Source organism: Halichoeres trimaculatus, unplaced genomic scaffold (assembly GCF_033239565.1).
Source record: "Halichoeres trimaculatus isolate MK-OKI-2021-1 unplaced genomic scaffold, fHalTri1.1 fHalTri1_scaffold_8, whole genome shotgun sequence".
Classification (NCBI taxonomy): Eukaryota; Metazoa; Chordata; class Actinopteri; order Labriformes; family Labridae; genus Halichoeres; species Halichoeres trimaculatus.
The window spans coordinates 31668937-31686503 of record NW_027437186.1 but is presented as its reverse complement, the minus strand read 5'-3'; the positions used below and the strand labels follow the sequence as shown (position 1 = coordinate 31686503).

At 39.9% G+C, this 17567-nt stretch overlaps 1 protein-coding gene and 1 long non-coding RNA gene across 7 annotated transcripts in view; one reads left to right on the top strand and one right to left on the bottom strand.

Moving 5' to 3' along the window:
- The window catches only part of LOC141795194 (serine/threonine-protein kinase MARK1-like), a 42754-nt gene extending 35393 nt beyond the window's left edge, over positions 1-7361 (bottom strand). For 2 of the 6 annotated variants that reach the window (XM_074675997.1, XM_074676000.1), the window contains exons 1-2: positions 6951-7358; positions 4197-4397 (exon numbers count right to left, since the gene is read on the bottom strand). In XM_074675997.1, coding sequence (XP_074532098.1) covers positions 4197-4397; positions 6951-7001 — 252 coding nt within the window. In that variant the 5' untranslated portion in view covers positions 7002-7358. Of the gene's footprint in view, positions 1-4196; positions 4398-6950 lie in introns of all 6 variants that reach the window. The other 4 variants (XM_074675996.1, XM_074675994.1, XM_074675995.1 and 1 more) reach the window with 4 other exon arrangements.
- A 1469-nt stretch (positions 7362-8830) lies between these two features.
- LOC141794704 (uncharacterized) lies at positions 8831-12182 on the top strand. The gene is made up of 3 exons (XR_012598550.1): positions 8831-8938; positions 9041-9207; positions 12044-12182. It is a non-coding gene; the product is annotated as an uncharacterized LOC141794704 (long non-coding RNA).
- The last annotated feature ends 5385 nt before the right edge of the window (positions 12183-17567 follow it).

The following is a 17567-nucleotide window of genomic DNA, read 5'->3' as shown; positions in this document are numbered from 1 at the left end:
ATGTTTGTGTTCTCTTCCTAATGGACATGAGGGTGAATAATTCAGCCCCACAGTGACAGAAGGGCAACGTGCATCACTGTTAATTATTCAGCGCAGTCGTAACACATGGCCCATATGCTCTTCCCCGTATGCAGGTCTTGTGATCTGGCGTACGTGTGAACATTCAGATAGAGGACATGAAGAGGAAACTTAGTCATTGCAGAACTTGAGTGCTGATGACTTTTCCATGTGTTCCTCTAGACTTTCATGTCTCTCTTTGAAAACAACAGGGTCACGATCTCTGTGTGCTGAAGGGAGTGATGGTTGCTGAGTCGATCGTATCTTAAACATAAAAAAGGTTACTAATAGGGATGCACAAACATGCCATTTCATTGTTATTGCAACATGAGTGTTTGCAAAACATATTGCAAAATCACATCACATAGGTTTGACCTTACAAATGCTTTTGAACCTTGAATAAACAAGAAATTATTTTAGACAAACAAGCAGTGCCTCTTCACTCAGTGTGCATGCCTATTGGATTCACTGTCTGTGCTTTCACACCCTCTGATGTAGCCAAATTAAACTCAAGCTAGCTAGCTTCCCTCTGATAAAAAAAGGAGCCAGAGTGATGAGGAAAAAAATATGCCTCTTGTGTTTATTTTGGATTCAGGAAAATCACATACTGTAGAACATGCCCGGCAGACGGATATAGAAATCGTGAGTTAGGGCTCATATTGAGGTTTCTTGAGGCTGTGTTGCTTATGCAATAGTGACATGATGTTCTTTTCTTCTTATCTCCTCTTCCTATTTCTGGCTGTTTTGTGGAGACTTTGCAATATTGTTGCATAAAATTCTTGTTTTTTTTTTCCTTTTTAGTATTATTGTGGGGGCAAATGTGAGGCAAGTGTGTATTATTCCTGGACAAATTACCCCAAGGGGTATGATAAAGTCCTTAATATTTTTCATACTGCTGCGATACATGTTTGGCTAATTAGACAGGCACAGGGAGTCTGGAAACCAATTCAGTTCACTACTTTCTGATAGAAAAAGAAAATCTGAAAATAAAAACCAAAATCTGGAGGGATTTTATAATATGAGTTAAAACAACACAGGCCAGCTTGATCAGCTACCGTTAGACCAAAGCTAATGTTAGCATTCAATCACTTTGCTAGCATCTCAAGGATGTTTTACAAAAGGAGAGGAAAAGCAAACCCTTTGTTAACAAAGCAGCCCAGACTATTCTCCTAAAACGAGGCAGGGAATCACACTTTCCTTATTAATTAGCATTTTGCTAGCTAATTTGCTAATACAGACTACCTAGCTATCAAACGCCCCAAACCTGCAATGGCTAACAGGGGGAGTGAGGAATTTATAATATTCTTTGAAACTATCAAACATGAAAGTTAGATTGGAAACGTCAGTTGCTTTCACAGTAGTTCCTGGTTTATATTCTCTAAATTTCTGTGACTTGCAGCCTGAAAAAAGTAATACAATATCATAACATTTGATCCTCCAAACTGGAAGAATTGGCCGCTATAGAAATAGAGTAAATAGACCCTTTTCAGCCTAAAAGAAATTCTCACTCTTATGTTCTTCTTTTTTTACTACTGTAAGTTTCCTTGTTTAAACTAACCTTTAAAACTGAAAATATAGTCTCCTTTATAAATGTAAAAGTACTTTTTGTGGTGTTGTCAAGTTAAGATGAGTTTGGTTCACTGGACTTGACTTCATATACAGCATCTATATAGTATATTTATATTGACCCATCAGTTTCATAACATCTTCTTTCACATAAGAGTTGTGAGTTCATAGTTACTTATCTTTTTTTAGCTTTATATTCTTTGATTAGCTCTGTGTCTATATTTAGCTCCTTCACCACATTTGTTCTCTGCACTCTGTGTAAGTGTAAAGAGAACTACTGCACAAGAATTTATAAAAGAGAAGAAAATCAGTAAGTAAATCATTTAATTCAATCAAATAATTTAAAGTAATTTAATAAGTGCAAAATAAACAACAAACAAATCTTCATTTCAGCTCTTTAACTATTAGATAAATGGAAAATTTCCTCTTTCAGGGCTTTATTAGTCTAAATTTGCCCTTTCATAACTCCAGCTAAGAGATTTTTAAGAAAATATTTGATTAATTTCTAAAGAACAATCAGCACATTGACTGATAAGCACAATGCCTGTAATATAAAAGCTGATAAGGCATTTTTTTACTACAGTAATAATAAAAAAACTCTTATTTATAAAAAAAAAAAACTTAAAAAAAAGGAGACACATTGTAGGACTTTTTACACACTAATCAAACAGTAACAAAGAAAAAAGTAACACCCCCATCCCCTGTGGGTAAGGGAAGGCATATAGATGAGGCAAATATTTCCATAAGTGCAGCTTAGCATGCGCCTGTGTGTATATTTGTGTATGTGTGTGTCCTCATTCTGAAGTCACCCTCCTCAGCTGTCAGAGGACACGCTGTAGAGGAGACGGCCAATTTTTCTCCACAGAACTTTTCCTGAGTTTCCGTTCCGGAGAAATCTTTGTCGGTGTGAGTCTGGCCGAGCTGAAGCTACGATAACGTCAATTTCAGCGGGTTATGTTCTTTCCACCTGTTCTCTCCTCAGTCTGATCCATGACTTTGCATTCTGATGAGCCAGCAAAGGCGCTGACCTTCTCAGCGTACAATGGGTCGCATAGTCAATGTGCCTGTTTAGCAGTAGTATGAAAGGATGCAGAATGGATCAAACTGTAACTGCTCTGACCTGAAGGAATATTCAAGACCTCAACCGTATGTTATGATCTCAGAGATGAAACGCGAAAGATAAAAGGACGCAGGCGGTCATGAGAGGTTGTGTGAGGTCGATCACTGAGGGCTCCACAGCTGAGTGAAGGACAGAGAACAGATCAGAGGCTGTTGTTTTCTCCTTAGGGGAACAGGAGCTTTAATTACTGACACACCAAAGCAGTTTGTCCATCACCCTGACAGGTCAGCAGCGCATGACTGCATGTGGGAGTGTGAGAGGTGGACAGAGAAGGCTTGACCTGACAAGAGAACGGGCAATATCAAGGAGGGAGGACATTTTTCATTTTTAGGCCACAAAGCTTCAAAACTGAAAGAGTTGATAAATAAACTGTCCTCTCTGTTAATTATCTGATAGATGCACAAATATTACCGCAATATAGGCTGAGACATTTATAAACTAGGTTTTTAAACTCTCACCATTACTGATAAAATTGTTCTCACACCAAGCTCAAGAATAAATTGTGTTTATGATGCTTTTCTATTCACTACGATATATACCTGTACATGTTTTGTTATTTCATGCCCAACAACCAGCCACTAGCCATTATCACACATAAAACTGTCTCAATCACAAAAAGTTTTTTTGGTGATTTGAATACTTAGGACAACATTGACACATATCTTAGCATAAGAAATGATAAAGAGTCTTTTCCTTTTTTTAATATTTTGATGTAAAACTCTTTGATACGAGTCCTGATGTTTCATTTCAACCCATAAATTGAGTATAAATCATTTCTCTTTAACTCCTTTTCTTCTGAACTTTTGCCAAGAAACTCTCCAATAGATATTTTTTAAACAGACTATTTCATACATCACGGCAACTATGCAATAACCAAGAATAGAATAATTGCATTAACCAATAATGAAAGTATGAATGCTCTGCAGCCCTGCTTTCACTTGAATAGCAACATGATGACAGATTCTTTGATGAAAACTGACTTGTAAACCACAAGGGATGTGCGTGTTTAGCCGACTCGATGATTAAAGTCATCTCCCCGAGCACCAGAATCACAAATTGGTAAAGCAGATAATTAATTTTTCTGTCAATGCTGTTCTGAAATACCTGTCATATTGTGTCTTCGCTGCAAGCAACAAGCCACAGGCCACAAGCCGTGGATGTGGATGTTTCAGGTTTAAGTGAAATGGATTCACTTGACAGGAGCTTACATAGCCAGAGCAGCTACATGGACATTGATTGTGCATGGAGGACTAGCCGCAGGTGGTGCTAGCTCTGCTAGCTTAAGGCAAACCAGGGAAGCCAGTCTTAGATTTCTTACTACAGGACTCTGGGATGCAGTGTGTAGTCATATTATGACAGCTGTCCTCTTCTTGTTTTTTTTTCTTTTGTTTTATTATAAGGAAATTAGTTGACGAATGACATCACTAAGCCACAAATAAAACATGCATCTCACCTCTCGCCCTGTCAGGACATGTCGAGCCAGCTTCACCTTGGCAAAATTCCCCTTCCCAATGGTCTTCAGGAGGCGGTAGTTGCCAATATGAGGGTGCTCCTCTGTGGAGGTGAAAGAGTTGCGGCATCGCGGCAGGCTGTGGCGGCTTGCAGACTTTGTTGGGGGAACTGGAGGTTCAACGAAGCCGTCCACCGACGAGTGCTGTAGGAAAGTCATATATATCAGACACTTTCAACAGTGAAACACAAACAATACATGTACCTAAACCTCATAGCCTTTCTGAGGACAAAGTAAGTAAGGTTCCTTTCTTTTCCCTAGCTGCACATATATAAGCTATGCAGCAGAGAAGTGCTGCAGTGGAGATCAGTGAGTGTACCAAAGCTGGGAAATCCTCTGTGCAAACAAAGATGCACCCATTAACACAGATGACTCAGTTGGAAGAAGGTGAGCCAGTGAGCTTAATCTGAGTGTATGTCTGAGCATATATCAATACATTTTCTGTGCATGCAAACACAGAGTGTAATCCTTCATGGAGGGGACAAAGAGGAGGAGAGATTCAGGTTTCCTCCTCTGCTCCCTCTGTGACACCTTAACCTCTTAACCCGGAGACCTTATCAGTCACCAGACATGGTTTGATAACAAAAGAAAGACAACTCCTTTGACTTTGTGTCTTTGAGAAAAACCCCAAAACAGTTCAGAGCAGAGTCAAGACTTCTAACAATGTTAGCGGCTTCATGGCTGCACAAAACAAAAAGTGTCCCTGAGATATGAGATGTGAAGGTGAATACACAACAGCCTGGTATAAGTACAATTTTGGCACAGGCTGCCCACAGTCTCTGCTGGACTGTCTCCACTCCCCTACAGCAGCTGCTTATGTCAGTCCAGGTCAGAAATCCCATGATCCTTTGCTCCAGAGCACCACACCCCAGCCAGAGAATAAAGCGTTGGTCTGGTTACCCAGGCTCCCCTGCTCTCGTTTCACAGGGGGGGAAATGCTACACCCTGCAGGGTGCGCATCACCTCAGATATCCCACATCCTGACAGAGGGAGAGCTACACTGCAGGTTTCACACACTTCCTGGTGTGATGGTGTTTGTGTATGTGAGACAGAGAGAGCAAAGAGGGAGAAATGTTGATTTGAAGCCAATCATAGTCAGCATTCTTGTTTTAGATGCACCAAACCACAACCATGATATAGATTTGTGCTTGTTTTTATGCAGCAAGGCTCCAAAATCTGCTAATTTAGCATGGTTATACATGGGCAGGTGGTCTGTTAATACACAAAGTTTGTTTCACTCTCCCATCCTTTGACTCTCAACCACTGATGCTGCATCTTTAGGGATGCTAGACCTATAAACTGTTACACACACTTGAGCAGACACACATAAAAATAAGACAGCAACAGGAGAGCTTCTTCTATTTTGCTGCACTAAAAGCCACTCGTCTCTCTGAGTAATAAGCTGTTATGCAATGCAGTTCAGCTGCTAGTGGGCCCTGGGGCTGCCTGATGGAGTCAAACAGAGGCAGGCTAGGCTGGCCAGCTACTGCCAGTGCTGCTTAGCTAGGTTTTAATAGCCATTCTGCAGTCTACTGCCTTGTCTCTGGGAGCTAGAGAAGCGTCAGACTGTTAGACGGTCACATTAGGACCCCCTCTGAGCTGATGCATCACTGAGCAGCACCAAAGACTGATCAGATATAATGTAAAGTTACATTAGGGATTGTTATATAACTTTAGAAAATCATTTTTAATCTCATTTTATACCCTGACGTTGATGCTGGTTGTACATGTCCCCAAGCTGAAATAAAAGTCCCATTTTCAAACCCAGGAATAACCTTTGAAAGACTGCTTCTGGCTATTTCTTTCTGCTTGTACTTGCATCACGGTCTCATAGAAGGCTTCAATGCCTCATCTTGTTTCCAGGAAAGAAATCTGACAAACCTAGATATGTCAGAGCCTGTCAGGATACACACAGCAGTCCTGGTTTGGGCTGATCTCTACAGAGATATCCCTTTTATTATAATGCTGCTCTTTGTGTGCGCGTGACCGCCAGCGCGCGAGCACTGGAGGGAGGAGGGGGTGGTCGTTCATAAACATTCCTGCACACACAGTGAATGAGAAATCTGCAGCTATTTCCTCAGCCTGTGAATAAATACATGTCTGTGTGCTCCTCTTCAGTGTCGTGGCAGCAGAATGGTGAATAATAACACGCTCTTCCTCCTCCTCCACCTCCTCCTCCTCCTCCTCAGCTCTAAGCGTGCAGTTACAACAGGGCCCAATAGGTGATGGATGTCACATTGCGATGCTACCAAGCGTTGCCATTGAAAAGTAGGGCAACATCCTCCCCCACCCTCCCTAAATATTGACGTTGTGGACCAGAAAATACCTTCAGTTGCACGAGTGGAGGAGCATGATTTATCCTACAGGCCTTAAATGCAACGTTTTAATTCTCCACATTAACATTCAAGCTTCGCATGTATCATTAAAGGCAGCATACTGACGCAGTGCGTTGTTACGGCTAGCCTGGTGGCACACAACAACAGAGCAACATAACCGAACTGCACCTCATTTCTGGGTTATCCTGCGCTTTATTCCTGTCAGAATGGAAAAATAGGCTGAGTGCTCATTGATCAGGAGGCTCTGCAACACTAGCAACAAAAGCTCAGCTGAACATGCACCGACCAGTGCGCCAAAAAAGCCAAATCCCTGCTCATATTTAGCCAGTTCATACCGGCGTCTGAGGACAACAGCACTTACATTCTCGGTGTCACGCTCGTTCACCGTGGGCAATGGCGTTCTGGTCGACATCTTGTGTGCTTCGCAGGCCGCTCAGCGATGCAGCGGGCTGGGCAGAGCAGAGCAGACACGGCGCGGTGCGGAGCGGTGCCTCCGTCCCTCTCTACATCCCCTGTAAACACCGCAAACGGCGGCCCGGGTTTTACCGCAGCATAGCGCGCACAGGGCCGAACCGGCACGCCAGAGTCTGGTTCACGGCTTTCGCGTACTTCCCTTCAGGTGGTAGGTAGGCTAGTGGCAGACAGAAAAGGAGGAAAGAGAGACTCAGACAGAGGGAGAGGGGAGAGAGATAGAGAAGGGGGGCAGGCCAGGAAGATGCGTCGGTAGCGGACGGGTCTGCGCAGCGCATCTCAAACCTCCCACCAGGAAGGATGGAGGGATCGCTCTCCCTCTCCCTCCTTCCCTCTCATGCACATACACTCCCTTTGTCTCTTCTTTATAGCTCATTATTTGAGTCACCAGAAAACAGTTAAGCACACAGTTGCAGCAGTGTCTCATAGATTTAACTGTAGGGTGTGCCAAACCGGTCCTGGTCACTTGTTTGAAGCATATATAAAACATATTTAAGACATACAAGGTGGTTTTGAAATATCACTGCAAAAAATACTGAAATCCAACTGGATTTGTGTGAATTTGAAAATGTGATTGGTTTAACTCCTTGATTCAACGCTATGGGTGAATGTACAGTTAAATAGCAGGGTGATTTCCTCCTTCATGTGGTGTTTGAATGTGGTAAACAATGTCCAGAGAGAGGCCTAGTTCATGGTAAAGCCTGTGTCCAGTGGTAGGCTGGACACACTACGCCATCTGTTGGACAATCATGACATTACAGCTCACTTTTTCCTTCAGTTAATGAAAATAGAGAAGAAATGAGCTGAATGAAATAGGACAAAAAGCAAAAATAAAAATTAAAAAAAAAAAAAAAGAAAAAGAAATCCTACTTAGTGTTGTTGTCTTGTTTTGGTGAAAATGTCTTTTTAGATATAATATGAGGCACATTCACTTGACCAGTCCAGAAAAGTGTCTTATTTCAAGTTATTTAAAGACAAAAATTAGGTCTGAATTTCTTGAAACAAGTAAAAAAATAATAATAGAAAAAAAATTAATAAATTCAGACCTCATTTTTGTCTTCAAATAACTTGAAATAAGACACTTTTCTGGACTGGTCAAGTAAACACAGCTCATATTTAGTCTACAAAAACGTTTTTACAGAAATAAGACAAAAACACTCGGTGAGATTTTATTTTTTGCAGTATAGTATGTCCCTTTTCTCATGTTAGAAATTAACTCACAGGATTTGTTAATCATAAGGATACCAATGAAAACCTTGGTTGAAAATGTGGTGTTAGATCAAATCAACACTCAAATTATGCAGAAAAAAATACATGACTATTTCTAAATTTTTGTTTATTTTTTTTTTCACTTGACAGCTTTGCAAACAGGCAGTATTATTGAAAGTATTATTAATTAAAATAATAAAATAATAATAATAATAATAATAATAATAATAATAATAATAATAATAATAATAATGAACATAAATAAATATATTTATAAATAAATAGATAAATAAATAATAACTATAATAATAATAATATTGATGATAACAACAACAACAACAATAATAATAATAATTATTATTATTATTATTATTATTACTATTATTATTATTATTATTATTATTATTATAATTATTATTAAAAACTTTAAACTGCAATCTGTTGCTAATTTACAGAGGTTCATCCTTGGGTTATGCTTCTGTTTTTTGGGGTGTGGCGATGTTAATATCACATGTGCTATAAATTGTGCATGCACAATTTGTCCACTAGGTGTCAGCCTGCTCCAGCATTACACTGCACATGTGCAGTTGTACACACGTGGGTCCTCCATCAAGTAATGCCGTTGCTCATCCCTTTGTCACCTCTTTTCCTGTTTCTCATAAGTCATAGGTGTGTGTTCTGTCGTGTCTCATTCTGAAGAGAAACAAGCTCAGTTTAATATCCATCATCGAGTCTCTTGAGTGAGATGTCTTGTCTTCTTCCCCTCTGCAGTGTTATGGTGGAATTCAGGCGGACAGTGCACCTTCCAGGCTGTTACATGACTGATGGTTTGTCTCACACACCAGAGAGGCCCCTGCTATTACAATGGACACAGCTTGACCCACCGTATCACAATAAGTGACGGATATGAGACCTGAAGGCCACTGAGAGAATATGAGGTCAGTTTTTGTGGATTTGAGAAATCTTTAACAACCACCACTCTCCTTCCCATCAGCAGTCAGGTTCACAGTTATCAAATGAATTTCCTGAATTTCCTTTGCTCCAACTGTTTTTTATCAGAAGATAAGGGCTGAAAGATACCGTAAGATGGTTCAGTGAAAGAAAAAGAGGGCTAACAGTGAATCTTGGCATGTAGATGGGCATTTTTGGAATTCTGCATCTGATCCCAGCATGGAATGGGTCCCAGCATAGCAGATTTTATCCTCTATGAGCCCGAACAACTGGGACCAGCTAAATTATCCCAGCAAGCCACATCCTCATTCTACAAATAGTTAAATATTTGGCTTTGCTCAGCTGGTGTCTAATTTAGATTTGATAACATCAACACATTTTTTAATGTTTGGTCAAAATTCACAATTTTACACAATGAAATGAATTAAATTCTGTTCATATTTGTGTTGATGAAAGAGTGACCGACCATTTTCCTTGGAGAGGTTAGCAGCTAATTGTCAAGGCCTTCTCATGAGCTCAAGTAATGAAGCATTTGAGGTTCACTGTGTTCGTGCCAAGGATTTGCATTCTGTACCTGAGCTGCACTGCTGTGGAATGTAATGGGCACTGACACTGGTTTAATGAGTGCATGTACACCCACGGCCAAATGCAATTACATGCTCTCACAGGCACCCATCAAAAAAGAGGCAGCTGTTAACCGCCATTCATCGCGGATGGTCATGCAGTTAACTGTGTTTGCAGGCTGGGGGTTGAGAGGAAAGAGTAGAAAGTCAGAAAAAGAGGAGTGAGTGGGGGGTGGAGGCTAAAGTCATTATGAGAAAGATAGCACAGTAGCATCTGTCAGCGCTGGCACTTTACCACTGCTGTTTTTGCCTGACTCAGTCTCACCAGCGAAAGTTAAGCCACGCTTTCCAGTCAGTAACCGTTTTTGCACGCATCCTGCAGGAGTGAAGGAAATGCCATGAACAGTGCTGCCAGGAAGAGGGTTGTTTTCTGGAGTTTGCATGCTCACATTTACTCCCAGTTTGTTTTACACAACTTCAGTCTCAAAACCAAGTAATAAATGTTTCTGAAAATAATTGTGACAACCTGGAGGGTGTAAAACCTAACTCCTATGCTGAAATGATTTTCAAAACCCTCAAATCAAATAGTACGAACACATTATTGCCTCACATGCATGGTAAGAAATAATGATTTGATGCTAACTGTCCTGTTTGGGTGGTGGAGATGAGTCATTTTGTGCAAATATTAAATATTAGAGTACTGTTGAATTTAGTAAACAAAATATCAACATGGATGCAGCAGCTTTTTGCATTTTATCTTTTAATGTCAAAATTACTCAAAATGCCACCCAGTTGCCAACACTGTCCAAAAACTAAAATCTTATCAAGTGTTTTCATCATATTTCCAGTAGAACATTTATTTTTAGACTTAATGTGAGCCACATTTACCAGAAAAAATGTCTTGTTTCAAGTTATTTTAAGGACAAAAATGAGGTCTGAATTGCTTGTAACAAGTAAAAAAAAATCTGCCTAGAGAGCAAGAGAAAAGTTACTCCTATAAAGACATTATTCTAGTTTTAAGCAAATTTTCTAAGACCTAATTTTTGTCTCTGAATAACTTTAAACAAAACATTTTTCTGGACTGAGAAGTTGAATGCGGCTTATATTAAGTATAACATTTTTACTTTAAGTATGACAAAATACTTAATAAGATTTAATTTTTTTTCAGTGGACATCTTGGTTTAGAGTTTCAGGGCATTATGCTTATGTGGCTTCAAGTTAACCCATCACTTTGTCAATACAGTTATCCTTAGTGAGGCCAGAACCTTTAGAGCTCCCCCTGGCTAGTAGCTGCAGTAAAGGTCTCAGAAAGTTACCTCCTCCATTATAACAGATGGAACATGAGCCAGACTAGACAATGAAAAAATGAGTTTAGATAATAGAAGTTAAGTTCAATGGGTTGGTTAATAAGGTACTGATTAAATGACTGACTGATCTGTACTAGCAAAACAGGCCTTTGCATAGCCATGACTGCTCCGCTGAAGGCTGTCCTGACTTGAGGGATCTTTGACGTTTCATGTATCTGTTTCGGTTAGCTCGAGGGTTTTAATGTCTGTCCCGTCGCTCTAACAGCCAGATCACTTCTGAGCATACCTTGGCTCCACCAGCGCAACATGTCAGCGCCCATCTAGGTGGTGTTTTGGAAGAAGATGGAGGCACGGTGTCCATATTATTTTACAATATGTCAATGCTCCAGACTCTGAGATTTCTTCTTTTGAATTTCATGTTTCTAGTATCAGGTGCAACTGAGTTAAATTGCATATTTTTAGCAGATCAAGCAGCTATCTTTAAGCTAGTGAAATTGATTTCTCTTCCAGATGGTTGACGATTGATGGCTGATTTCTGTTTTGTGATTTTTAATAACCACCCACCTCTGCAACTAATGTGTTTTTCAATAGGTCACTTTAGCCAAAAGTAGAATCATAAAGGTTTAGACTTTCTTGCAGAAAAAATTACTTCAAGTCTTTATTGGTCTTTGAATTACTTCTCTTCGAACACAGATTGCAGTGTAATCACATCTCCAACTTCCAATTTAATCTAAAGGCATGTAAAGGTGTAACAGATAAAAAGTCATCAGCAGACATTCCTACTTCAGAAACCTGTTAACTGCACACCTTACAAGGCAGAGCTTGCAGTCGGCTGTCTGCTCTGACAAGTCAATAAAACCCACTGGTATGCTGAACATTTTTGGAAGGCAAGATAGATATGAGGCTGCTGTGGAATTTGATCAGGCACCAAGCCAACCTTCTGTTCATTACAGAGCTCTCCAGCAGCAACACACCCTCCTGGTGAGCACTCCTCGACCTGAGGAAAAGTATTACTGACTGGCACGTCAAGAGCCCGCGCCCACCCCTCTGCCTCGGCCTCCCCTCCACCTGCCTGTCTTCACGGCTTTCACATACACGCTCGTGCTCACACACTTAACATACAGCACACATCATGTTCTTGTTCTCTCTTTTGATTTTCCTCCAAAGTTGCATTGGGAGGGATGGCGGGAGGGTGGAAAAAATGAAAAGGCTGAAAAATTCCAGGGCAGATGTGAGCTGACAGGGCGGAGAGATGGAAGTGTATAAATGGGTGTAAGAATTTCGACATTGAGCTGCAAAACTCTCTTTTCAGCAGAGTTTTTACAGATTATTTTTTCACAGTGATGCTCAAAATTCCACAAAAACAGCACTCACATTTACTTCAGCATCTTCTGCGCCTGGGATAGTTTTATAAACATTTTTTCTAATTGACAAGAGGAATAATTACATCAATTAAAACCAGTGTCAATATTTACCTGGGCACCTGACCAGTGCTTGAGATGCTGTAGACCTAAAATATCTGCAGCAGAGTCTGGGTATGATTCCCATTGAGCTACTTCTTGATTATCTTTGACTCCTGACTAATCAAAGCTTATTCTGAGCCTAAGGGATTAAAAGACGATTGGTTCATGATTTTAATGATCAATAGCAGTGATAAATCATCATGACTTATTTCCACCGTGAAATTTGCTTTTTTTTCTTTAGCTAGCATTTCTACATCTTCTAGTCTAGGCTCAATATTCATAAGAGAAGAAGCGTCCGTGTCACTTGTAACATCAACCATGGCTCTGTTACCCGAATACATCTTTTTTTTAGTTTTCCCAGTGTGATACAACTCTGAAACTTAAGCAGTGAAATGGAATCCATCCATTATTTATACCATCTACGTGTACTTTTCATGGTGCCTCGAGGAATTAAGCTTGAAACAGTGTCATCTGGAATCACAGGTCAAAAGGTGAAGCTAAGGCGGGCCTTAAGGCCACCACCTGTCAGTCACGCTCAGCCACAGCCCAAATCGTGTAAGTCTATGAATAACTCTCAGCCTTAAAGGGGCTGTGAGGAGCTTTTAAGTGATCTTGAAGAAGTCTCCCTTCTAGATACATGCCTGATCATAATCCACACTTTAAAATGAGATTATCAGCACCAGTATTGCTGGTTTGCTGGTTACAGTTTATTTCAAATGGCTACTTCTTAGCTTCCAGATCGGGTCAAGCAGGACACCACACTGGCTGACAAAGTTTAGAAGGGAGAAGAGATTTCTGTGTTTGACTTCTGTGGTTAATTTTGTAGAGATGGTGGACACTGGAGCCTAACTGTCAAACAGAAAAAGGACAGAAGAGAAGAAGAAAGATAAACAGGAAAGTGATAGAGCACGAGCTAAAGGCTAATACAGGGGCTAAGCTGTTTGTGCTAATTTTTATCCCAGCCCACATGCAGCAGTTATTTTGCAGTTATCTGTTCAAACTTCAGAGTCTATCAATAAAATGAAGAGTGAGGTTACGTTAGCTCTGCTTGGTAGATGACTGGCAGGACATAGCTAACCAGGGTTCACTAACGTTACCGACTCCGTTGCGCTGCGTCTTGACTGCCTTTGTCAATTCACATCAGCTGAGTGTTCAGTCCGACAAGCAGTATGACTGACAGACAGCTGGAGTCACAAGACCGAGGAGTTCCCGCGCTTGATAAGTCTCTCTTCATTCATGTTGGGCTGTAAAACCTCAAACCTGTTGACTCCTGGTCTGGCTTTGCTTGTTGTGTCCGTTTGTCGTCATAGTCGAGCTGAATACGAACTGATTCTGACACGGTCTGTTTTATTTTGAAATTCACTGGGTGATTTTAGGTAGTTTCTGGTCACAACTTCCTGTCCCGCTCAATCTTCTCTATGCTGCGTATTTCCTGCAACACAATGGACCAGTAACGCAGGTGTACTGCAACAGAACGTATGCTGTTTGAGTCGACACATTGACTTGATTGAAACCTATTTGATCCGTTTGCCATAACAAAGCGTGGACGCACTGCAGACGCATCCAGTGTATTTTAGCTGTAAAAAGCACCGGGCTGCCAGCTTTGCTAAATATAGACAGCTACTAAACTACCTACAAACTGACAGTGTTTACTTGTTGTCACATTAGCCTGCACTGGGCTGCTGGTAGTGCTACATATAGCCGGTTGCTAGAACGTTAGCTTGATGTCACGCTTCAAACCGTAGCGCTACGTAACTGTACTAATAAATACCTTACCTCGGCGCGTCGTATCCAGTAAAAAGTTGTCTTGAACAAAGAAAATTTGTTTTGATCCGATCTCTATTTGATTCCAAAACAAACACACGCCTCACTAAAAGTAATTTACGACAGTGTGCGAAGACTCCAGGCCACAAGGTGGCGAGGGAGTGCAATTAAAACAGATCCTCTTCATAGCAGCTGTAGTATCTTCAAAAAGGTAAAGTTAAAAAAATAAAAATAAAAAACTTTCACAGTGTTTAGGAGGAAAGTGTTTGTTTTACTGCTGTTGTAAACACATTTAATGAGCATTTTATCAAGTGTGTTAACACAATTCCTGGGCTTTTGGAAGAAGAATGAATTAGACAGTGTCAGTGAAAACTCCTGTGTGGATCAGCTTTGATGCTACTCCTTCCACACAGATGTTTTTCTCCACCTTTGGACTTGTCCTCTTGATTTACTCACTATAATCATTACCACTGTTTCGCAGAATATCCTTAGATGCACTTGTCTTACTGTGAAGTGTAGCAATTAGTCTTTTGCTATTTTCATGCATGGTCAGTTAGCTTAATCCATCAAACTTATTAAATGCTCCGTGGAACATATTGGGAGCAGTGACAGCAGATAAAGCCTCCTCTTATTAAAACAACACTTCACGACGCACTTGAGGTCACAGGTGTTTTATCTTTATTCCCAGTAACTGCTTCGCTCTGAAGCAGGCCCACAGAGGAGAAATAACTTGTATCATAAAAGGCTATGCTTTTACCGTTACTGTACTTGGGGATAATTATCATCCTTGTATATCATGTTTTCCCTTGTAATTATGTCATAATTCAAAGGCTTTCCTGGCGAGCGAAAACCCGGCAGGTTCCTCATCATATAACAAACTTCTCTGAAGAGCAGGCCCATTAATTGTCAGGATATAATTACATTCACAACACCCTGAGGGCCCGTCTCGTTAAGTCATCTTAGACTTACCGCTCCAAACTATAATTAGAGAATGTAATCACACAGGTATGGACCTCCAGGATTTATTTTTTAGCCTGACTGAAGGCTGATTGAAGCGACATCTGTGGTTGAGCACCAGGCAGTGTTTACGACCTGGCACATGTTCAACAACCACATGCAGTGGCCAACAAACCATACAAGCAACCTTCACCATTTACATACACAAACATGCACACATGGCTGTGTGGTTCTGTTAATATGGTTAGCGTGTGTGTTTTCTCATTACCTCAGGAGTGATTTCTTGAGTGGCATGCATGTGTGTGTGAGTTTGTTTCCCTGTCAGTGCCCTCCTGTGGTGGTGCCACCCTCTGCCAGTGTTAACAAGTGACCTCATCTTGTTATGTCTTTCCGATCTCAAATGCCATCCAATAAACTTCTCATTTCTCACCTCTTCATGCACTCTCCCGCTCCATTAAAACACCTCTTACCTCTCTGCCCGACACCCACTCAAACAGAGCCTGAAACAGGGAGCGGAGCGCGCTAAGTAACTGCACACTATGAAGTGATTGTGAGACATTTCCCAGAGAGAAGTGATTAATCACTACAGCTCTAACAATATTTATGTAATGTACTTCTGCTGCATTGTAAAGATTATTGCATCCCCTCAGATGTTTTGTTTAATTTTATCAAGATACTTTTAGCTACACTGAGATCTTAGGGATAGTAGTAGTGTTGTGCACAGACTTTTTGGAGGGGGGGCATAAAACCCTCTCATTACTGAAGAGGGCACCAAGTTCACTGTGTCTTCAAGGGCACTTCAGACATCCTTATATGTTATACAAATGTTTCAATAAAGCCTTGAAACAGACTAACAAGACATCTGCTTATTATAGGCCATTTCCTCTCAGTCTGTTCAGTTAAATGCTTCTATTACAAAATAATAATAAATAATATATTTTAGAAGTTTTACAAACACAACTAAAAGCTCAAGTTTAGCAACCAAACTTAGATGAGGTGACTTCTTCGCACTTATCCCTCACTCCAAAAGCCAAGCCTCTAGTTTTGCAGAAATGTATATTTAAAATAAATAAGTGATTTCCAGACAGCATTTAAGTACTTTAAAAAGGGAGGGTTGAATTATTCAGGGCATTTTAAAATGTTTGAACTCTTTTTTTTTTTTTTTTAAATTTCATAAGGACATTAATATGTACTGAATATGGCAAATAGTCTCAGAAGTAGTTTGTTGATTTTTTTTTATGGTGTCTTTGTTATTGTGGCACCTTTGTTTGTATTGCCATATAAAAATATGTTAAAAAATTAATCAATACACTGTTGAAAAAAAATACAGACTGACAATATACTAATGTTGTGAGGTTTTGAAACAGATTTGGTTTCTGTTTTCACCTTTGATTTGCATTTTTGCATTATATATATAAGCTGTAGGAGTAAGGACATTAACCATGGTTAAATAAAATAAATGAAAATCTAAATTCTTTCCCAAAATAATGTTCTGATCCTGCTTACATAAAGATGAATGTTTCGTAACTTTTTTTTCCAGCAGGCTAAAAAACATTGCTTATTTTACAAATGTTTTACCATGCTTCTTTTAAACTGATTTAGAAAATATAAAAATATTAAGAAAATTTTAGGGTGGGCCTGGGACCTTTGGGTCCACCCATAAAGCCGCCCCTGCTATGGATGCATAAAACTGAAACTGTGAGAAAAGACGTTTTGTGCCTTTAAAGAAAAAAAAAAAAAATTAGCGTCGACATAAAAACAGAGCAACAGTTAATAGTTGCTACTAGCAAGCCACAGCCAATGTTAGCTTTGGGGACACCAAAAAAAGGAAAACATTTTTTGTCAACCTACTTACAAAATGCATGTAGCTCATTCTGACAGCTCGTCTACTTAATCCTCCTCATGTCCAAGTTTGACTAGACAATACCTTCTCACACATTAGCAATCAGCAGTCTTGTTACAAGCAACAATTAGCAAGTGGTTCGTTATTTTAGTCTTGGTTCTTTGTTGCACTTTTTATATAGTGAAGCCTATAACATCCTTACACATTGTGTATCTGCATTTCAGTTTTATAATCACGGTTTAGCAAGTTAAATCTTTAAGTGGAATTACAAATGTGACTTCTTGATTTTATGCAATAGAAGAAAAACAACTCTGTGGAAATGTTTCGTCCTCACTGGTTATGTTAAATTGTGTTTCTTTAATTTGAAATATCTGTTACACTTTTGACAACATGACATTGTAGATATGATTGTTTCATTAAAAAAAGATATGATTCAAAAGTTTTTTAAAA